A 23,584-nucleotide genomic window follows, 5' to 3' on the forward strand; every position below is an offset into this window, starting at 1 on the left:
TTATCAATGATAGAGGAGAGAGATAACTGTAGAGACACTTGTTATTTGCAGTGGCCTGTTTATCCTCACAGTGTATTTTCAAGGGTGAATAGTTAGCACCTATATTTTTGGTTTAAATTTGTTAACAGTAGTGCTTATGTTCATTGTGCAATCTACTAATTAAATTCATTTTATGTTATAAAATTATATTCAGTAGAATGAGAACTATGCAAGCTGGATAAACTTTATTATCCATCTAGACAGTGCTTTAGGGGCATAAAAGAAATATTAACTCTGTAGAAACATTATGAGTGTTTATTTAAAACACATTTTTTTTTTTTACTAAAAGTCTATATAGAACCGTTTGATGCTTCTTTACAGTGTTTTATACTTTCACAATAAAGAATTTTGAGCTAAAAATAACAAAATTTATTTAGGGTGGGGAAGATGCCTCAGCAAATAAAGGCACTTGCTGCTAAGTCTAATGACCTAGTGTGAGCTGAGTTGATCCCAGGAACCCACATGGTGGAAGGACTTCTACAAATTTTTTCCACAAGCATGCCATTGCATGTGCACTTCCCCACTTTTACCCCACAACAAATACATGTTAAAAAAAAAGAGTGATTTAGCAACTAACAAAATTTTTTACTAGTATTATAAAGGGTATAATAAATTGATCCTAAAGTTTAAATGTTTAAAAAGTAAAATCATAATTTTATTTCTAAGAAATTCTTGAATCAAATAGTATGTCCATCTTAAAAAGAAACAGTAGTTTGTCCAGTAGTAAAATATTTTTCTCAATACTTATATAGTGTAATTCTCTTCTGTGTGGTCTACTGTATTATGAGAAAGAAAACTAATATTACTTTTAACTCTGAAATGTTGAAGCATGTCACAGAGCATTCCAAATTTTCTACAGGCTTTTAAAGTTGTTTTGATTAATTAAATAAAAACCTATCCAAGGCCTGTTTACCATTGAATATTTTTTCATTTTCAGTTCAGTTAATTGGTTTATTAATCTAAAATCTCAGCTATGCTGATAATCTGCCACATAAATATAGTTAGCTTAATTTGTACATGTATGTATGTTTGAGTAGTGTCAAGATGCTATAATATTAATGTATTCGTGAAACTAAAGTTGAATTTTTAATACTTCATGTTTTATGTTTTTTCTTTGGAGGACTGGATTGCTTTAGTCAAAGCAGCTGCTGCAGCTGCAGCGAAAAACAAAACAGGGACTAAACCCCGAACCAGTGCTAACAGCAATAAAGAGAAAGAGAGAGATGGGGGAAAATGGTTCAAAGTACCTTCAAAGAAGGCAGAGACCTCCACGTGCATAGTCACAGCAGAGCTTGAGAAGAAGGAAGAGCTACCCACATCTAGCGAACCATTTGGTACAGAATACATTCTTATTTTCCTTTCTGGTGACACAGGTAAACTGAGGTAGAAAATCAGCCAAAATCCTTTGGTTACCTGTAGTTTTGAACTTAGAATTAAACTATTTGCTCCTAGCATAATAGGGTGACTGACTATTATCTTTATCAGCATATATATAACTCTGAAGATTAGCTCCTTTCAGTATTCTTAGTATAAATCATTTGATTTGTTTGAAATTTTTGGTTTTGGTTTGTAAGGAATTGTGGTGCTTCAGTGTGCTATAGAAGAAGAAGGGAGTTATTCTCTTCAAGGTTCACTTCAAGAATAACTACGTAGTATGCTTTTATTTCTGTTGGATGAATCCCGAGGGATTTGTGTTTGTTTAAGTCATAATCAAGCACTTGATTTTAAACAATATACATACAAATGCTTTTACTAACTTGTTATCTATTAATTATATGTCTTAATTTTGGATTCCAGACAAACTCTCATATATGTGTTCTGTTAAAAGTAGGACTTCACATAGACAGCGTTCCAAAGATCGTCTTTCCACAGCCAGAGAGCACATTAACAAACAAGAGGAAAAATAATCAAGGCAACTCATTTCAGGCAAAGAGAGCTCGACTTAACAAGATTACTGGTAAACTACAATGATTTTTTTGATGGTGGGGAGTAAGGGGTACTAGGGGCTTTATGTTAGTGTAGTTTCTTTTTAATAAAGGAATATGGATCTTTTGGCTCAGTGTAATAAGTTGGTTACTTTCTAGTTCTTCAAAGTAAACATCTCTGAACACTGTCCGCTCTTTCTATTATAAAATGTGAAAAATAGCACATATTTTTTACCTACCTCACAGGGATGTTGTGAGGATCAATAAGCTCAAATGTTACAAGAATATAGTCTTAAAATCATTTCCATGGTGGGAATAGTTTCTGTCAGAAATGGGGTTGTCTGCATTTACCAACTTGTGATGGCCTTATTTCCATGGATTTGAATATTTTACTTATAAACAATTTCACAGATGTCAAAGCTTACTTAAGAATGGAACCATTTGTGATAAAAATATGAATATCTGACTAAATTAAGTTTCTGACTCACTTGTTAGTTCCTGCTTTTTTTCTTGAGGTTGGTCTCTAGAGTACCTTCTTATAAGGTAGTATGTAGTGGTATAGGGCTGAGGAAGTTACAATCCTAGCCAGGCTAGTGCTCAAAGAAGAGGGAATTGAAATATATCTAGTGCCAGTCATGCTACACCTGACACATGTAGGCTGCCAGCCTAATATGTTTCTAGTATTTAAATGAGATTATGATTGTAATTCATTTTAAAGTATACTTTAAAGGAACGCTTAACCATTTTTAATGAGTTGGACACCTGATTTTTCAGAACAAAATATTTTCAAGGGTTTTTGATCTAATAAAACTGAATGAAACTTCCTTGCCATTCATTTAATTATTTTGAAGATTAGCTTCTCCGTTAGGTCCAGGAAAAAAATATTAATTATGTTTGTATCTTTTTTCAAGAGAAGACTTACTGAAGGATGGCTAGAGCAGAGGGCTCTTGTGAGCTTCTCTGTGACAGGGTTATGATTTCTTTCTGCACTGAGGGCATCAGGCTTGTTCCATTTGTTTATAGTAACTTTTCTTTAGAAATTGTTAGTCTTGGAGAAATCCAGACTCTTCTCTAAATTGATTGTTCTGCTGTCAACTTGAGACTTAAGTTGTGGCTTAAAATACAGAACTCAGTGTGCTGCTTGCAGGGCAGAACGGAAAGCTGCTTCTCACTCCTGTGATAAAAAGATTGAAACTGCACTGTTGAAGGATTCAAGACCAAGGAAGATGGAAATGCCACTGACAGGATACAGCTAATTGCCAGCTTCCCAGCATGATGGGTTTCCTCCTTCAGCCACATAACCTGCTTTTAGTTTTAGCCAGTATGCTTTCACTTATGCCTGCTTCTAAATTTCTTAATGGAGGATAGGAGGACTAAGCTCAACATTTAAAAAAATAACAAAACTAAAAGAGAAGCCAGCTGATTCCACATGATGCATTATCTTTGCATGGCCTTGGAGAGGCAGTAGTAAAGTTAAAAGAACCTTTACCTTGTTCCACAGATTGTAATCCAGGTTGCTTAGTAACACTTCAGGTCCTCTGTAAAGGGACTTTCTCCAGTTTTCCTTAGGAATGTCAAATGTAATGGTTGACAACAGAATACAGAATAACACAAAATCTTACCCATGTGAAGCCATTAAGGTCTCCCCCCCCCCCTTATTTACTCAGAAGATTTAAATATATCACAATCCTTTTAGCAGTTTATCTCTGCTTTCATTTTTAATTTCATGTCACAAGTATGCCATGCAGAAGGACAGTAGATATAGGATTGTCTTGAATCCTAGCCTCTGGTGTGCTTGTATACTGTGTATTTCATTTGTGGTCTGTGAAGAAAAATAAGAACTAGTGTAAAATGGCAGATTCATGTTGGAATCTTGCTGTATTTTAAACTTACCAAGTTCTACCTGTGTCTCTTTGTCCTTTACTAGAGAGGAGTGGGAAGAATTGTAGCAGTTTGTTCTTGCTTATTTTCCTTTTTTCCACTCTGTTTATAGATGGAGTGTATCCAAAGATTAGTGAACCAATCATTAGATAAGTTTAATTCTGTGATGATACACTGTTTCCTCTCCTTCTCTTCATATTTATTCTATGGTGATTCTAACCTGACTGCAGTAGAAAGAATAACAAAGTGATGATGTTTTCAAAGTTTGCAACTAGAAAGAAATGAAGTTGTATTCTCAATTGGTTATTGTTTTTGAATTTGTAATATGCATTAGTGATAGTTCTATCATATGGTATACATAACATTCATTTAAAGGTAGACAGTTTTTTACTGAAAGCCAGAATCCATAACTTTAGAAACAAGTTGCAAATAAATTGTTAGTGGACTTGAAAATAGTAACTGTACACATCATAAAGGAATTAAGAATAGTACTTAACACATGATGTACTCTAATTGTTATGGACATTGCTTGAAATTAGAAATGTTTGTGCAATGTCAGACATTTTTGAAAAATTTGAAAAATATCCTGAGATTTAAATTTACTCATCAGACATAAATTTCACCAAAATTTCAACTTCTTTGTTCTTTGAGCACTCCCTTTGTATTCCAGGGAGCGTTGGCCTCCTGCTTGTCTGTGAAGCAGATCATTATGAAGTGATTTTGGTTGATGGTCCGATTCATGATGACTTGATGCTCACTTTCTACTCACTCTTTAATGTCCTGGTGCTGTTTCTTGCATTCTTTAAGACAGTCTCCTGGAGCAGAGCCTGTTTCTAATGTACTGATAATTAGTATTTGAAATGATTAAAGTTAACTTAATTGTGTCAGTTTCTCTTGAATTTTCATTTACTCTGAATATTAAAATTCCCTTAGAATGTTGGCAGGGAAAGATAATTGCATTTGGACTGTCCCTCCAGGCAGACATAGAACCTGCTCTCCAAGCGCCTGTTTTATCATGTGTCCACTTTTATTTATGCCTAGTATTTTTTTTAAAGTTGATATTCTGCTCAAGCATATAAAATTTTACTGTGTATATTTGGAGCTTTTGAATGCTCTAGGTACCAAGTAGTATTTAAAATTAGTTTGTCTTAAATTCTTCATTACTGTCTGGCCAAATTAAAGGGTTTCCTTTTTCTTTACAACAATTATATAGAAATAACTTTTAATCGGTTTGCCTATACTTACTACTATGACTTATACTTATTACAATAACTATACTATTGTAATAAGTTATGGATGGATTGTTTTGTTTCTTTTACAACTTGTACCATATGCTAAAATTTGAGCTTATAATTCATCTCATCTATTGATGAATGTAAAAAACATTCTATCACTTCTAGGAAAGAAAACAGTAAGACATAATTATTAATATATTGAATGGCAAATATTTGTTATATTTGAATAGCTTTACAAAATAGAACTTCTGCTCATTTCCTAACATAAAAAGACTTTGATTCTATATCATTAATAAAAACTTAGGTAGCTTATTGATTCTCAAGAATGTTAGCTGAAAAAGAAAAAAAAACAGTGTTATGTTGTTTTAAATGTTAAATATTTTATACTATATCTTTTGTGTTTATATAAAATATGTCTACAATATCTACAATTAGAATTGAATTTGTGGGTTAAAATTTTATAAAATGATCTACATGCCTTTATTTCTCATTTAAATCTATACTTCATGTGATGTGGGACGTGAAGGAACTAGACAGATTGTGGTCTCAAACTAAGTGGAGTACCAGTCACTGATGTATCAGAATCATTGCTTCTGCTGCACCTCTTTGTTTCAGACTAGGTGTAGATATTCAGCTTTTCAGTAAAGCCAGTGTGCCTTCTGCCTAATGATGACATTTGTCTCTCTTACTACTTTAAGGAGGTCATATGAATATGTGTGTTCCCATCTTGGTTACTTAACACCTTTGGGTGGTTATATGAGAAAGTTCAGCCATGTTGCCTTGTGAATAGCTGTTGTGGCCTATGCTGCCCCACTTTGGGCGGCCTAAAATGTTGTGACCTAAGCTCAAGTCCCTGTTCGGGCGCCAAAAATGTTATGGTCTATGCTGCCCCACGTCGGGTGCCAAAAAAATGTTGGGGTCCACACTAGCCCCACGTTGGGGCGGCCAAAAAAATGTCTCGGCCTGAGCAAAATGTTGAGGCCCGGGCTGCCCCGCGTTTGGGGCAGCCACGCTATCCCGGCCCAGTCCGCGGGTCGGGGTTCAGCAAGAGCGAGAGTGAGGATGGACTTGAAGAATGCAGACCAGACAGAGTGTAATTCAATCCCGTTTATTCTTCAGTCTAAGTCCTAAGTCTTGAGTTCCTAGTGCCTAGTCCCTAGTCCCTAGTGCCTCCAAGTTCCAAGTTCCTTCTTCAAAGTTCTCTTCCAAGTGCCCTGCTACCTGTCTTCTTTCTGCTGTGTCTGGTTCTCTCTTCTGTGTCTCCCTAATGTCTGATTCTCTACTGTCTGCCTTTGCCTTTTATATGTCTTACTTCTAAGCCATGCCTTTTAGTCATACCTTTAATCATGCCCTTAGGTCTTGTCTCTAAACCTTATCTCTAAATTACACTCTTAAGTCACACACCTTTAATCTCACACACCTTTAATCCCAAGGTATCTAAACCAAGATTATCGGAGTGTGCTCAGCTGTTGTAGGCTATTGTAATCCAAGTCACATGTCAGGGTATATGGCTCAAGATGGCTGCAAAGCTGATAGCCGCTTTCTGCTAAAAGTCGGCCCCCAACAAATAGCAATTTGTCCTTTAGTGTTTCAGGGCACCTTTTCTCTCCTTATGATCTAATGTTAACAGTTTCAGTAATAAAGGTGATAAAAATTCCTATAGCAAGTTGACAGTTGCTATCACTTGTTATATGTTTCCTTTTATAAACAAAGTAGCCATAAAATTGGATAGTTGTACATTTGAAGGCTTGATAAACCTTGTCTCATAAAAGGTACTGACAGAATGAGCAAAGAATTGTATCCAAGTAAATGCTTTTATTAAGGCAGAATTTTGATGTTTTCTGAAAATAACTGTATCATAAATAAAGACTTCTGTCTTTTTTAAATCCAGTGTTAGGGATGTACGTTACAAAAAATCTAGAACTTCCCATTTTTTTCATCATGTGTAAAATGAAGTCAGGCCAGATGTTCTGAAGACATTCTTCCCCTTTCATATAAAATAAGTCCAAGAAATGGTATTGAAACATTTGGAAGAAGATAACTGCATAAGTGAGCATAGATACACAAAGCTAAGGGTAAAGAGTATAAGTGAAATTAAAATTTAGAAATGCTTTTTGAAAACTAATGTAGCAGAGTGGTATGCTACTCTATAAGTATTAGCAATATGAAACATCTTAAACTACACTTTGAAACCAGAACTTGTTTTTCAGAATAAGTATTATGTATTTAAGGATCTTAAAAGTAAAATAAAAAAGAAAAAAAACAATCTCAACTGTGTGAACAACTCTCAAATTTAAGCGTCTTTGGATTTATTGAAAGTTAGCATTTGAAAATACTCCCGTAGAAGTTTATTGTAATGAAATCAGTATTTTTCCTAACTAGCCATTCTTGTACAATTTTTCCTCAAGGTCTGTTGGCATCCAAAGCTGTTGGGGTAGATGGTGCTGAAAAAAGAGAAGACTGCAGTGCAACAGCTCCAGTCCTGGAGCAGGTATGAAATGGTAGCATTTGATTGTTTCACGGTCCCACTGGAAGGTCACTCACGGAGCTGTAGTACCACGTGATGGCAGTTGCCCTCTGATCAGTATGGGGATAGAGCACTGACTCATTGATGAGACACTTTTAACTCTGCCTTCTCCCAAGTATGCACATAAGCTATGGACTGTATTAGCTTATGTTCTCCATAAACTGACATGAAAGCCATTGTCTCCACAATTAGAAGGCCTGGAGACAGGCATCCCAGGGTATGAGCTTCCAGCTGGACACCTTTAGCTTTCAAAAAGGCCCTTACACAAATACTTTTCATTTGTGGATTTAAACAGGGTTTTTTGACATCAAATTAAGCTTCTTTTATAAGAAGTTTCTTTTATATTGTAACAGTTGGTGTTCTTAGACTGTGTTTTATGAATTGATCAATGAGCCATACATTTTTGCTAGGATGTATATTTTAATAACTACAATAAAAAAAAGAGAATTTAAAAATCTTTTAAGGGTCTGTCTTAAACCACCTAATAGAGAAATTTAAAACTGCAGGTTGCAGTTGCTAGAACTGGCCTTGGCTCCCTTCAAGTTCCCACAGTACCTGTACATAATGAGCTGTGCATGCATTTCCATCTTCTAAGGGCTTAACTGCTTAGGCACTGTATGAATACAGTAATAGCCATAACTGGATTTCTTTGGTTCTCCTGTTTTAAAATCTGAGCCTTAATGTAGTTTCAATATATCCTTTTTGTATTATCTTAATTTTATTAGTAGCCTAATAAGACTTTAAAATGAGGATCTTTTACTCTTCTCTCTATGTGTTTTAAACAATAGCCCAAATTTAATTGATATTGTATTGAGTTTTTCAGTGTTTATTCTGGCCTGATTTGAAAGCAGTACATTGTTTTGGTACCTCCATTAATGTTGTATTAAATGAATGGTCTTTTAAATTGAGATCAATATGTTAGTACCTTCTGGTTTTCTGTGAGCATCAAACGGTTAAGTCTTTGCCGTTTTTGTCAGTATATGAACCAAATTTTAAATAACTTTTTTTTACTGTGTATAACTATATTCAACGTCCCAGATAATAACAATATTTTGTACTCCTACAACTGTTACAATATACTCAGAATGCGATATATCAGGGACTTGGGTAATAAAATATTTCTGGAAAATTCATTACAATGTCAATTGTTCATTACACATAATCTGTGAGGTAAATGTGATTGTGAAAAGTACTTATTATATGTGGGAAGTTAGTTTAGAATTCAGTAACCAGTTTAGAGAAACAGTTTTAAAAAGAAAAGAAAATAGAGCACTCGGCTATTTGTACTTGCATAATTCAAAACATTTCAAAGTTCTTGCCAGTTTTGTAACAGAGACCAATAATCATTAATTGAATCTTTGTAAATGTTCTAGAGTTTAAGGAACATCATGCTGTTCCCTCTTTTATTTTGTCATTCAGGTTGACTTCAATGTGAAAATGTTTTGTAACCAAACTCTTAATTTTTATGGTATTTGTTAGCCTTGCTTCTAAAGCTAAAAAGCCGAGTTATAAAGCTCTTAACTATCTCAGTTGGTATCAGCAAGAGACCTAAATGAGAAATTTTGATTGTTGCTAACTTCTGTTGTCCTAAGGAGTTACAATGCCAGTTATGACAGACTGATAACAGGCCTATAGCCACAATTTGATGTACTAATGAATTTATATTTCTCAAAGATTCAGACTGTGGTCTTGAACCCCATTATCAGATTATTAGTTATAGATTATTTAATTGTATTAGGGAAATGTCATGTTATATTTACTTTTGGATAAAACTTGCATTTGATGCATAATAATTCAGAGGTTAAAAATGTTAATTTGTCCTTGTTTAGAAGTTAAGCACCTTATCAAGTTATTAATTTAAGTTTTAAAATCTTGTTTTATAACTTTGTAACTCAAGAGTAATGGATGCTGTAGTGATGTCTCTCACGTATGTGAAGATGAACAATAAAATTGTTTCTTTACAAGTAATGGCTCTAATTACTTTCCTGGCAACACCTTTTATGATAAGCTTAGGAATACTTTCTAGTCTTGGAGTTCTTTTTCAAATGGTAGTTCTTCTTGCACACATATATAGTGAAAATTCAAGAGTAGAAAATGAAAGTTGAATGAATGGGACACTTGTCACATGGTCTTTTATTTTAGATGCCTAGCATGCCATCTATAGAACATTCAGTATAGAAGCCATATTTAATATTAAATGTATAATTCCCACCACCAAAGTCTGAGTACCTTTTAATGGGAATAGAATTATCTATTTGGTCCCCAGACAGTGAATTATCATATTCTAGAAAACTGAAGGTTATAAATTTGATGAACATTCCCCTTTCCCAAATCCGTGGAAACTAAATAATTTCCTGGGGACAGGCATGTTATTCATAGGACTAGCAACTCTACTCTTTATAGTGGCTTGCCATAATATCAGTTTTTCAAAGTCTTTATTTCATTCATATTTTGCTGTTAGATACTAGCAAGAAAACCAAAGTAGGAATTCCAGGATGACAGAGTATGGATCCACTGTGGCTGCTTTCTGTTGTCTTTAAGAATAGATACCTTCATACATGTTTTTACATGTGCAGGGAATTTAGTGCCACATGATTAAATGTTCTTTATGAAAGAACTCACAAAGTTCTAATTTTTTTCAAAAGTATCAGTTGGCAGGAATAAGGTAAAAACTCTTATCTAAGACTGCGACGTATTTTGTTTTTAAATCCAATGTTTTAACTTACATTTTATCTCTTTTCTGTTGTTGTAGTTGTTGCTTGTTCTGTATTGTTTTTAGTCTTTTAACTCTCTACTGCTGGTGGCTCTGATTTCATGATGCATTTTGCTTATGAAACTAGCTTTCAGCACTAAAACGAGTTAAAGATAATGTTTTGTTAATTTGGTCATTGTTTTCCTGTTGAGATTGTTCTTTAAAGGGAAACTGTCTGCTGAGGTACACACTTGATGACAGATTATAAAAATCACTTCTAAAAGGCAGGAGTTTAATTGTGTTCTTCAACACTCTGAAATATAAAATACTTTTGTTTATTTACCTAGCTGTTTTAATACCATTGACAATTACAGTTTCAGAAGAGAAGTTTCAAATTAATACTGAAATGTTTGTCCAATAGAATATTTAATATTGGAAGAATTTTGTGGGCATTAAAAACATGGACTCATAATTGATAGTATCCCTTTAAAGACAGCCTATTCAACTTTTAGTTAATAATTTGTGGGGTTCTTTTTGGTTTTTCATTTGTAATAGAAATGTTATGTGTTGCTTAACAATGTTTTTGGATACTAAAGTTGCTTAACAGTCAAAAATAGAATACAAGAAGAAAAATGAAGAAACCAAAATAAAAATATCAATTTTTTATTATTTATTCAGGCGATTTCACCTAAACCTCAAAGTCAGAAAAAAAATGAAGCTGTCATTAGCAGTTCTGCCAACACTCAGAAACCTGCACTGTTATCCTCAACTTTGTCTTCAGGGAAGGCTCGCAGCAAGAAATGCAAACATGAATCTGGAGAGTCTTCTGGGTGTATAAAAACCCCTAAGTCACCACTTGCCCCAGAATTAATACAAGCCAAGGATTTGACGCTTGTATCTCAGCTTTCTTCAGTGATAAATAAAACTAGTGAGCACAGACTTTACAAATAGTTACTTATCCTATAAGATAGAGTCAAAACAGTTTTGTTGTAGTTATCTTGTTTTTTATGAAGTTGCTTTTTAAAAACTTAAAAATGGATATGACAGAGAAAGCTTAAAACTATTTCAGGAGTAGATCATGGACAGTTCTACTGCTTTACTGCTCCAAGTCTGTACTCCTCCTTAAGAAGTCCTGCCATCGAGTGACACAAATTCCACTGTAGTTTCACGCTCCTCAACTAATAAGAAAAGGCCTGATTCATTACAAAAAAACAAACAAACAAAATACCCCTGGAAACAGAAAGAACTGTAAAAAGACCCTTAGTCCATGTTTTCATGTGACCAGGTAGGAGGTGTCTCCTCTACCTGGAGACCTCTGAGTACACTCCATTTATTCTTGTTAACAAGGCAGCCTTGAATCCAGTCTCACCCTTATTGAAAGGAGAATGCCTCCTTGTTATAACATTTAACTGCTACAGTACTAATCTATCAAGTGTTAGTCTTCTGAAAAATCTTTTTTTTTTCTACCCAGATTTGGCTAACAAAAAGGTAAGGCTTGTCCTTATATAACCAAGTTTCCCATAAATGTGAAGCAGCTATGGGAAGAGTCACTAGTTAGGTGACACTTGTATTTTACTCCTTTACTCAACAAGTAAATCAGTGTTGTTATCAGGAAATAAGGATGACACATTTCCTTGTGAAACATTCTGTATTGCATCTTTCAGAATAATGATACTGGCATTTGGAAGGCTTCATCAAAAATACCTGTTTTTCATTCAGTTCTCACGTTTATCACTAAAGAACATACCTCAAATTTTGATCAGTTTTTATTTTTTGAATAAGCAGAAACAAAGGGAATTGAAAATTCTTTTCTCTGAAACTTCATTATGAAAGAATGTCAGTATTAGTCACTAGATTATCACATGACAAAAATAAACATTATTTTGAAGTTGTTTTATATATTAATATAACCACAGTATCATAAGTTACAGTTATCCTTTGGTTTTCTCCATTATTTCATGCCTTTTTGTTTTTTCATTATTTTTCATTGTCAGTTATCCTTAAAAACTTAAAACATCAGCTTCCTTAAACAACTTCTTTCTAAATTAGTAATATATTAACTTGTACAGTCCTACCTAATATATAGTTCAGCAGGTTCCTAGTTCAAAAAGAACTCTCAAGCATTAAAGAATTATCGAAACATTTGTGTTAACATCACTAAACGTCAAATAAATGTTACAATTAGCTGTAAAACAAAACTACTTAAGGGAAAATAGTGTCATAACTAAATAATAACTAATTTGGCCATAATAAGCATTTGGTTTGTTTGTATTCAATTTTTTGAATGAATCAGGCCCCAGGTTTATATTTGTAAAAATCCATGTGGGAGTATGAGAATGGGGTAGGTTTTTTACAGTAGCTCATCTGGGGAAGGAAAGCAAAGCAGCAACTATACAGTGTGTATAAGAGCCCCGTGCCCTGCTTCCTTTCCCTTTAGAGTGCCAGTGTTTGCTATGTAGCAAGAGTTTCTCTCCTGGCTTCCTCCTTTCCCTTCTCCCTCCACCTTCCTCCCCTACTTTTTGCTTATATAGAGACTACTTTCTTGGAGGCAAAATGGCAGTTGACACAAGAATCCACAATTAGAGAGCTAACTCTAGTCTCACACTTGGGGAGAGCTACTGGAAATTAACTTTCCATGTTACTGTCGTTGAATTCTAGTTGTTTTAGATTTTAGAAGTTTTGATTAACTCTTTTTGTGACGAGGAAACATTTTATTTACTTATTTATTTGCCTTTGAATGCCTCTGGAACATGCCATTTCTTGTGGTTATTTAATAGCAGCAGCAGAGAGCAGAATATGGCTCATTTTTTTTCTTGTTTATCTCCTTAAAAAGTATAAGATGATCCTGGTATGTATCTGCTTCGTGAACATTGAAGATCTTTTTCTAGGTTCTCCACAGCCTGTGAATCCCCCTAGACCTTGCAAGCATAGTGAGAGAAGAAGAAGATCTCAGCGGTTAGCCACCTTACCCATGCCTGATGATTCTCTAGAAAAGCTTTCTTCTTCCTCTTCAGCAACTGATGGCAAAGTATTCTCCATCGGTTCTCAGAATCAGCAAGAGTCTTCAATACCAGAGGGTAATGTATATTGATTTCCTATAGAACAATTATTTGAATTTTTTTCTTTTATGTCTCTTGACTTATAAGCATTTTGTATATGCTACAGATAACCTATCTGGTGCCTTCTTTTTGCCAGGCTCTGTATAAATACCAGTGATCTGCATTGATATGAACTGAACCAGTTTCTCTGTGTTAATACTATGTTTTTTCTTTTTAATTTTACATAGTGCCTGCTATTGCATATGTGCCACTCCAGAAGCTAGGACCCTGCCTCCCTCTTGATTTAAGTTGTGGTTCAGAAGTCACAGGAAGTCAAACTCCAGAATCATCATATCCTGGTGGTGAATGTACCAGGGAATTAAAGGAGGAGACACCATTGTTAGCAAATCCCGCCTCCAAAGTAGTGAGTGATATAAAAGGAGCTGCAGCAGCCACAGGTAAGGGAGCTCTTGGTTAAGTCTAGCATAAACATTTTGATACTCAACTTCACTTAGATTCATATAAAACCCCTCTACTAAGAACTTTTAGGTAGTTACTGTGTTTGGATGGAATTTCTCTGTTTTAAAATTTTTTTGTATGACCATTGTCAGCATTCTCTGGACATATTTCTTGTCATTTTTTTTTCTTCCTTCATTCGCTTTTTCTACTTTCTTTTGCTTTCTAATAAAAAGTTAATGATTCTTTCACTTTATTTGCCAATATCAGCCCCCCCACTCCTAGTACCCCTAACACAAATCCCCCCCTCATTCCTCTCTCCCCTTCTCTAAGAAGGGGGAGCCCCCCCCGTACATGTGCGTGCACGCGTGCACACACACACTCACACACACACACACACACACTAGCTCATCAAGTCATGTGATTAAAGACATATACCATCATGCCTGACATTTTTGCTTTTTTAATGTGTGTGTAAAATGTGGTATTGCTGCACCTGGAGCTAGCAAATCCTAGTAAAAATGGCTGGAACAGTCGACAGAAAACAGAAATGGATGAGTGCTGATGTTCTGTCCTGCTTCCTTTTCCTTTTTCTTCAATCCAGGACCCAGCCCTTGAAATGGTGCTGCCCACAATTAGGCCAGGGCTTCCTACCTCAGTTCGTGCAGTCTAGATAACTGCTTAAAACAAGAAAATGCATGCTTTTAAGTTAGCTACTGAAAACTGGTATATACCTGATCATGTAGAGTGCACAGACAGTATTTGAATTGGATGAAGTAAGATTTTAATTCATTTCTATGACTCCTTTGAATTTTTCCTTTTGAAGAAAGTGATAAAATTTATGTTCCATTATTTTATTTAAAGCACTATCCATTTGTTTCACTTTCATTGAACTTCTATGTGGTCTGCATGCTTTTTCTCTTAGTATATTTCTTTTGTGGTGATAGTTCTGGTTTTTTTTTTTTTTTGAAATGGAATCTCACTATGTCCAGGGAGTATGGAACAAAATAATATACCCCAGGCTGGTTTAGAAGTCTTGGTTTTCTTGCTGTAGAGTGCTGAGATTGTAAGCATGTGCCATCATATCTGGCTTTCTTACTATTGTTACCGAACCATTCTTCCCTATTTTGAAGTTATTTTGTGTTTCTCTGTTTCCTATGTTGATGTGTACGTTTTGTTTGTGTTCTTTTTATACCCATGTAAATGAGTATGAGTGTTCATACATTTAGCCAGTGTTTATCCTAATTATCAAAATAAATTCCATTTCTATTTTAATATTTCTTTACAAAGCATTATTTACATTATTAATTATTTGATAATTATTTAATTATCAAAATAAATTCCATTTCTATTTTAATATTTCTTTACAAAGCATTATTTACAAGGATTGTATTAGCAGCGTTTTAAACTTGGAACTCCTAGACAGTTTAGACTGATGAGAATGTTAACTGAGAAATAGTTTAGCATAACTTGGGACTCTTACCAGGTTAAACTTTGCTTTTAATTGTGTTTCCAACAAAGATTATGAGCTTGCACTAATTGGTCTATATTCTTCCACTAGCATGGACGCCAACATGATTGACTCTAAGGTTTGGTGTACTGTAGCTGCCCAGTTTAGCAAAAAGTAAAAATCATAGGAAAAGAAAACAAATGATACATTTCTAAAAGTTAAAAAACAACACCTTTGTTTTTAGAGTTATAATTAGAATGCTTTTTCTAACAGCTAGTGAATCAAAGGAAGAGATACAGCTTAAGAAATCTTACTTCTCTTACTCTCTGGGAGGCAGAATAGATGAGGTTTCTTAAAAAAGAATCTATCTTTCTTTTCTTTCTTTTGTTCTTTCTTTCTTTCTTTCAATTGTGAAAGTTTTATTATTTATTTATTTTACACTCCAGATTTTATCCCCCACTCCCATCCATACTCCAACTGTTCCATAGCCCTTACCTGCAACCCACCCCCCATCTCCACGAGGCTACCCCCCACCCCACCTACCTCTAAAATCCCTGGGGCCTCCAGTCTCTTGAGGGATAGGTGCATCATCTCAGATTGAACACAGAACCGGCAGTCCTCTGCTGTATATGCATTGGGGGCCTCATAACAGCAGGTGTATGCTGCTTTTTTTGGTGGTCAGTATTTGAGAGATATCGGGGGTCCAGATTAGTTGAGACTACTGGTCCTCCTACAGGATGGCCCTCCTCCTCAGCATCTTTCAGCCTTTCCCTAATTCAACCACAGGGATCAGCAGCTTCTGTCCATTGGTTGGGTGCAAATATCTGCATCTGACTCTTTCAGCTGTTTGTTGGGTCTTCTAGAGGGCAGTCATGATAGGTCCCTTTTTGTGAGTGCTCCACAGCCTCAGTAATATTAGGGACCTCTTCTTGAGCTGGATCCCACTTTGGGCCTGTCTCTAGACTTTCTTTTCCTCAGGCTCCTCTTCGTTTCCATCCCTGCAGTTCTTTCAGACAGTAATTCTTTTTTCCCTCTCCCTACTGTAGATCATTTCATCTGAGGTCCCTCCCCTTGAGTACCAAGAGTCTCCTACCTCCCTAGGTTGCCTGTTTCCAATTCTTTCTGCTGGCCCTCAGGGCTTCAGATTTTTCCTTCACCAAATACCAGATCAGGGTCCCCTCTCCCCCAACCTCCATCCACTTTCCCTCCCAGGAGGTCTCTCCCTCCCTCCCCACTTGTGATTGGTTTCTTCTCCCTCCCAGTGGGACTGACACATCCTCACCATATTAGCCAAAAACAAAAACAAACAAAAAGTACAGAATACCCAAGATACAGTCCATAGAACTCAAAAGGTCAACAAGAATCCTTTTCAAAAGAAACCTTTCCTGACCTGGGTCTGAGGGTGTCTTTGTCCTGTCTTAAGTTTTGTCATTAAGGTGAAGTGCTTAGAGTGTTGAGCTACAGAATCTATACTCAGGAAGCTCAGCATCTAGAAGGAAATCAGGCTAGTAGCTGAACTAGACATATAAATGAAAGTTAATTAGTGTAAGATGTAAAATCCTTAAGAGGAGTAAAGTAGGACAAGGGGAGGTGGTTCTGTGTAGAGGTGCTTCCTACACCTGGGAAGCTGAGTTCTAGGCCCCTGCTCTACATAGTGGAAGGAGAGAACTGATTGCATCCAGTAAGTTGTCCTCTGACTTCCACAAGTGCACTATGGCGCACAAACAGCACCACACACTAGACAGACAGATAGATGATAGATAGGTGAGAGAGAGAGAGAGAGAGAGAGAGAGAGAGAGACATGCAGGCCTCAGGCAGAGGAAGAGGTGTGTTCTTAGCTAAGATAGCAGGAAACTTCTGCTTGCCCTCTGTTCTCTCTTTTTTTCAGCAGAGTTTAAATGAACTACTTCCTTCATACATTTCTAATGGGAACTTTATAGTAGGTAATGTCTGTGGCTATTTCCAGCTCTAAAGCGTTAATTATTGATTTGTTTATTGTATCATTCATCATGTAATTATGAAGTCAAAATTGTGATATGGTCACTTTAGCTTTCACTTACAATTTTCCAATAGTTTTAAAATGGTGACTATTCTTAGCAGCCTCCATTAAGACAAAATTGGAATGAGTTGGAATTAGTATATTATATAAATATAATTCTCAACATTTTTAGTTAGTCCTGTGTTGGAAGGCTCATCATAATATATTCCTATTTTTGAATTTTTAAGCAAATTAGTATGAAAATATAAAGTAATATTTGTTTTATTGTAGAATATTTTAGTTAATGTGTATGCAAGTATTAAATTGATAAGCATATGAACACTGTATCTTTATAATATCAGAATGTACATTAGTAGGGCACTCAATTTTTGGTAAATTTAGCTTAGTTTTCAATGAAATTAGATGTGATTTTTTGAATTTATAAGACAATTTTTAATGAAATGTCGAAATAGTAAACAGGCAAATGTTTATGTCACCGTTAGGAAAGTAGGACATGGGACTCCGGTGGGTCCTCTGTAATGAGTCCAGGGCTTACTTTGTCTGCTTAGTATGGCGTTATCACCAAGGAAGCCAGAGATAGGTTTTAGCTTCTCTAAATAAAGACTTCAGTCAGTCTATCTGCTCTTACTGTGGCCACCTTTTAGATGGCATTCCTTTCTATCCCAATATTTGATGTTGACTCTATAGTCACTGTTTACCAGCCTTTTAAAGTTACTTCTGAATGTAGTTTACATAGCTATTCAAAACAAAGCTGTAACTGTGTTTTCTGTAATCACTTCAGTCCTCCGAACACACATACACACACACACACACACACACACACACACACACCACACGAGCTGGGCTTTCTGTAATCTCTAGGATTGCATCTTGTAGCACTCTGGAGAACTTACTCAATGCTCTTCACTCTACAGTTGTGGGTAGGAGAGTAATCAGGATTCTACTTTTCTTATTGAATTCTGGGTAGACTGTTGCTTTTGTTCTTTATTACAGTGGCTCCAAGAGTTTATTTGAAGAAAATGTCCTCTTGAGAAAATTTAAAGATGACCGTCTTTATACTAATATCCTAATATTTAGGAAATTGCAGCACATGGTGAACTATTAACAATCATATCTTTAAACCCAATTGTATTTTTAGGTTGAACTCTAATAAAGGGTCTCTTTTGTTTTTTATTTGTATGTACTTCTAAACAGTTCACCAGTGTTAGAGATCTAAGTGTTTATTTTAATGTGCTTTCTTGTATAAAATGTTAGCAACCCCTTGTCAGGTTCCCAGTTTTGCTTTAAAAGTTGACCGGCCATCTGTGAAGTCTTGTGCAGGAAGCCAGTGCACTCTGGAGCTTGCTTTCATAGAACCACTTAGAATGGATGTTTGTTCTGTTGTGCTATACCTGGTCTGCAGTGCTGGCCCTCGGCCATTATTATCTGTGCACCACCTACCAGAACTCCCTGAATAAGCAATTTGATGGTTTTTTTTTTTTTTTTTTTTTTTTGGACACCCCTCCTTTACCATAAGCAGTCCCTAGTTCTGGAGATCCAACCCTCTAGATTAGGAACATAAGAGACAGAGACATTGGAAACTTCTCTCTTTCATGCTGTACTGCCAGTAAGACCTAAGCAGCACTTTCCCTTTGTTTGATTTGTGAATGCTTTCTTAGTTTAAAAAAAAAAACCACATTACATTTGCAATTTCCATGGTCCAGTAGTCAGCAGAAGGAAGGAATAAATGTGTTCATTGTCTTGATAAGTGGGAAATATTACTGTGTTTGTCTTTGCTGTGATGTCTTTTTTTTCTATCACAATCAGTATGATTATCAACAGTCTTTTTAATCTGAAACTTCATAGAGCCTTTGTTGCTCTTAAATAGGGGGATATTCTTTATAGTTTTATGTTAAAACTATATAAAGTATTTGAATAAAATATAAAATATTTGACATGATTGGTATAAATTGATTCTTTTACTAGATTAACCTGAGCTACCATCAAGACATTAAGAAATGTTGAGCAGAATTGGGAAGCTTTGTTAAGGGAATCTGTTGTTTTAGTTATAGTTAGTGAAGTGTGATATTTACAAATATAATTTGGACTACTAGGTAATACATATTGTTAATATGGTATATTTTATGTATATGTGTACCTTTGCATTTTACATTTATGTAGTTCAAAAGTGATTAGCAAAATCATTGTTTTGGTCCTTTTTGTTACCTAGCAATTTGAGATTTATGCAGTGATATACATGTCCCAGAATTCACGTGTATAACTTTATTTTAGGAAATAAGAGGTCAAATATTAGCTTTTATATGTTATTAAAGTAACCATTATGTGTTATTGAAAACTAATATACTTTACCATGAATTTGAGTATTTCATTTGGATGCTCTGAAGAATAGTTATGACCAGGTTGTCACAGAAGAAGCAGTGGTATTTAGGCCGACCATTCAAAAGACTGCCAAGACCTTCAGAGTTGCTTAAAGTTGTGATGCTGCATCAGCCTTCATCGATGGCCAGGAACCTTTATATAACTTCTTTTTCTGGTTAGAGCCCCATTTATGCTATTTTTGAAGTAGTGTAGCCTCAAAATACCTACCCCCCAAAGTAAAATAACAACACACTTACCAAGCACTGACCAAAGCATTTACATAGATTTCATATAATCTTAAAAGAACAGTGGTAGGTATTCTTACTCTTATCGACAATAAGGAAGCAAAAGTACAGAGGCATTAAACCACATACTCAAGTCATAAAAGTAACAAATCATGGAGGCCAAGAATTCTACCCAGGTGGTATGAGGAAGCACCAGTATTCCTTGAATAGTTTTTATTTGTAGTTCAGGTAATAAAATTGTGCAAGAGGAGAATTCCTATTTAAAGTTTTGGAAACAATTGTAATTTTAGAAACTGTACAATAATTTTATTATTCTGCCTAAACTTACATCTTATCCCCCTAACCCACAGGAATATCGAAAACAGAAAAAAAAGTGAAATTGGAAGAAAAAACCTCCACTGCATTTGGTATGGACAGAAAGTAATCTTTAAGCAAAAGACTAGAAAGCTTGACAGAGAGGACAGCATCTGTGTCTTCTCTTCCCTGCTAGGGCTCCTTAAGGTGCCTGAGATCATCTGCTTCTGTGCTTAGCAGTTAGTCAGCTTCATATGCACTAGGTCTCCAGTGCATAGCTTGTACTTCATATTCTATAGAGAGTCTATGTTTCTCTGAGTTCTTTGCTTCTGAACGTCTCTGGTTAAAACTATGGATAGCTCTTTAAAAATAGCCTCCATCTAAGATTTTTGAGACTTAAGAGTAATGGGCAATATATTAATATGGTTATTCTTTTCATAACATTCTTCAGTATGCCTTATTAAAAGGATACTGACTTTTTCACTGTCATTTCTACCTAATGCTGAGTAAAGACTAAAAGTAATGAAATAATGGGTAATAAGTATTATTTAGATTTGCTAGTTGGAGTCACTGAAAATTGACTACATATACTTGGAAAATTGTGGGCTAACTCATTCTGAGCTGGAAAAGTAGCTTGTAGAATATCTGTTCACTTATAATTTTTGATACAATGTTCGAATATACTGTTCAAACATGTATTTATCTTCTTTAAAGTACATATGATTAAAGAAAAGAAATGCTTTTTAGAAAGAATAGAATAAAATCTTTTTCTTTCTTGTTGCCATTCATGTATGCACAGGGGAGGTATTTAAATATGTAAGGAGTTATGTATAGATTAATTTGATTAATTTTGTTTCTCTTTTCTGAAGACAAAATGCCATCCATCTTATTTAAATTTTCTAAAACATTAATAAATTATATATAGAAATGCTGATTCTCCATAGTGAGGTCTTTTTAAATTATGGAATTTAACTTCTTGGCACATAGTAGGAATTTTAGACAATTACGCGTTTAAAGATTTTAACTACTGTCTGTGTTAACTTTAAGGTGTCAGGAATTGGGATTTTTCAACACTGCTAATGAAGATCCCCTCTTATAGTCCAATAAGCTAAGCAAGAGTTCCAGACTCATGACACGAACAGTTTAATTGAATCCGTCCACTCTGGGCAGGTGACTGGAATCACTGATGAAAACATAAATGCTGCTTTGAGGGTAACCACAAAGGAGCAACTAAGAGTCACTCACAATTATTGAAGGATTTGCTTTTATTTATTTTAGGTAAAAGGAAAGAAAAGGATAAGGAGAGAAAAGAGAAGCGAGACAAAGATCACTACAAACCAAAGCAGAAGAAAAAGAAGAAGAAGAAAAAGAAATCTAAACAGCATGGTAAGTTTGCCAAGATATGTTTCCTAGTATTTTGAGATTGTTCAACTCTTGTTTTTTCCCAACAAAATAGAGGTATAATAAAATCAGCATGCTGTTGAGAACTGAGACGTTCCTGAAACTTTTCTTTGTCTTGTCATTTCAAAAACATACAACTCTGTAAAGTAAGTTGCAATGACTAGAAACTTTTATCTCTAACATATGGTGAAGTAAGTACTATGACCACAAACCCTCTAACATGATGGAGATTCCTCCCCCTCTACCTTGTATGTATATATATGCACATGGTCTTTTTTCTTTTTTTTCTGTGGTGTGTGTGTGTGTGTGTGTGTGTGTGTGTGTGTATGTGTACATGTGTATAGTCATGTACATATATGTTCACTGGTCTGTCCATGAATGTGTGGAGCACAGAGGTCAACATGGTGTCTTCATCTATAGTTCTGTTCTGTTTTTTTTTTTTTTTTTTTTTTTTTTTTTTGAGATAGCATCCTTTACTGAAATTGAAACCAAAGTTTATCATTTTACCCTAACTAGCTGTCCACGTATCCTCTGGGATCTTCTTGTCAATGCTCCCCAGCGCTGGATTTGCAGATTTACTCTATGATGTCTAGATTTTATATGCTTGATGTGCAAATACTATATCAACTGAGAATTCTACAAAGCCAAAATAAAGGAGAAATTCTAAACCCACAATTGTAATGTCCTTTAAATTCACTTTGCGGGATAATAGAAAAAGATAGCTTTTAGAAGAACCAGCAGAATTTGGTACCAATGAATACCAATGAAAACCCTAGATGCACTTAAAAGCATAAGAAAAATGGTGACAGAAGGAAGCGTAAGATGCAGAAGGCAGCGTAAACACACTGTAAATGTGTGATCAATCTAAACACTGATCTTACAAAACAGCTTGTAGGGATAAGAAAGCAAATTAATAGAAACTACAATATATAATACTAGCTTTTTAGTGAGAGGTAAATACTTACAGTTCATTACTTTGACTTCCTTGTATGATTGCTTATAAGTCCTAAGAAGTTTAGTTTGCATGTGTAGACTTCTAAGCCAGGAATGGTGGCTCACACCAGTAGTCCCAGAACTCAGTCAAGAGGCTGAGGCAGGAGGATTTATACAAGTTTGGAGTCAGTCTGAGCTAATAGTAAATTCTAGAACAATGAGAGCTATGGTGTAAGGCCCTGTCTGTGGAAAAAAAATGAAATAAAAATATTTGTTATATAAATACCAAAAAATAGTAGACTAGAGTATAGGTTCCTAAGTAGGAGTGGAAAAAACATAAATGTGAATTAACCATCTACCTCAAATTGAGCTGAAAATTAGAAAACAGTAAAGTATAAATAAGGTGTTAGAAATAAATACATCATTAGTTATACCTTATACCTCAAAGAATGAATGGCAGGACTGAGATGACAGCTCAGTCTGTATACTTCTTGCAAGTATAAAGACCTAAGGTTGTTCCCAGAGCACACACAAATATGGTAGCACACACTTGTAATCCCAGCATTGAGGAACACACAGGAGGATCTCTGGGGCTTGCTAATCAGTCACCCATTCTAGGTAAATTGGTGAGCTCTAGGAAAGGCCTATTTCAAAGGAAGTAAATAGTATCCTGAAAATGCCACTCAGGGCAGTCCACTGGCCTCATCATGCATGTGTACATGTCTGCACCCAGATACACAGCTACACACATTCATTTATAAATGAGTGAGTAGTATCTGTGTGTTGGTCAACTTTTATGGTAAGTACCTGAAAATACTTTCACCTTAAAGGAGAGAAGGTTTGTTTTAGCTCACAGTTTGAGAGGTCTGTTGCACAGCTACATTGCTTTGTAGCCTGTGGTGAGATAGAACCCTATGGCAAAGAGAATATAGTGCCAATTGCTCAGCTTGTATCAGACAGCCAAGAAGAAAGGAGAAGAAAAGATGTTGATGATAATACATATATCCTTCAAGAATATACCTCAAAGACCTTCCACTTCCAGTAGGCCACTGGTAGTGCATTTTAAGTGATAAAGTTCTCATTGGCTTTATCCATTGGTACAGTTAGTGCC

The 23,584-nt window shown here is 35.3% G+C and overlaps 1 protein-coding gene across 8 annotated transcripts in view; it reads left to right on the forward strand.

Moving 5' to 3' along the window:
• The window catches only part of Phf20l1 (PHD finger protein 20 like 1), a 70,816-nt gene that overhangs the window by 24,011 nt on the left and 23,221 nt on the right, over nucleotides 1-23,584 (forward strand). For 4 of the 8 annotated variants that reach the window (XM_034516050.2, XM_034516045.2, XM_034516053.2 and 1 more), the window contains 8 exons: nucleotides 1,160-1,373; nucleotides 1,868-1,996; nucleotides 7,489-7,571; nucleotides 10,978-11,227; nucleotides 13,188-13,376; nucleotides 13,586-13,795; nucleotides 20,196-20,252; nucleotides 21,418-21,525. In XM_034516050.2, coding sequence (XP_034371941.1) covers nucleotides 1,160-1,373; nucleotides 1,868-1,996; nucleotides 7,489-7,571; nucleotides 10,978-11,227; nucleotides 13,188-13,376; nucleotides 13,586-13,795; nucleotides 20,196-20,252; nucleotides 21,418-21,525 — 1,240 coding nt within the window. Of the gene's footprint in view, nucleotides 1-1,159; nucleotides 1,374-1,867; nucleotides 1,997-7,488; nucleotides 10,929-10,977; nucleotides 11,228-13,187; nucleotides 13,377-13,585; nucleotides 13,796-20,195; nucleotides 20,253-21,417; nucleotides 21,526-23,584 lie in introns of those variants that run through there. The other 4 variants (XM_034516051.2, XM_034516048.2, XM_034516054.2 and 1 more) reach the window with 2 other exon arrangements.

The sequence above is a fragment of the Arvicanthis niloticus genome, chromosome 13, assembly GCF_011762505.2.
Source record: "Arvicanthis niloticus isolate mArvNil1 chromosome 13, mArvNil1.pat.X, whole genome shotgun sequence".
Lineage (NCBI taxonomy): Eukaryota > Metazoa > Chordata > Mammalia > Rodentia > Muridae > Arvicanthis > Arvicanthis niloticus.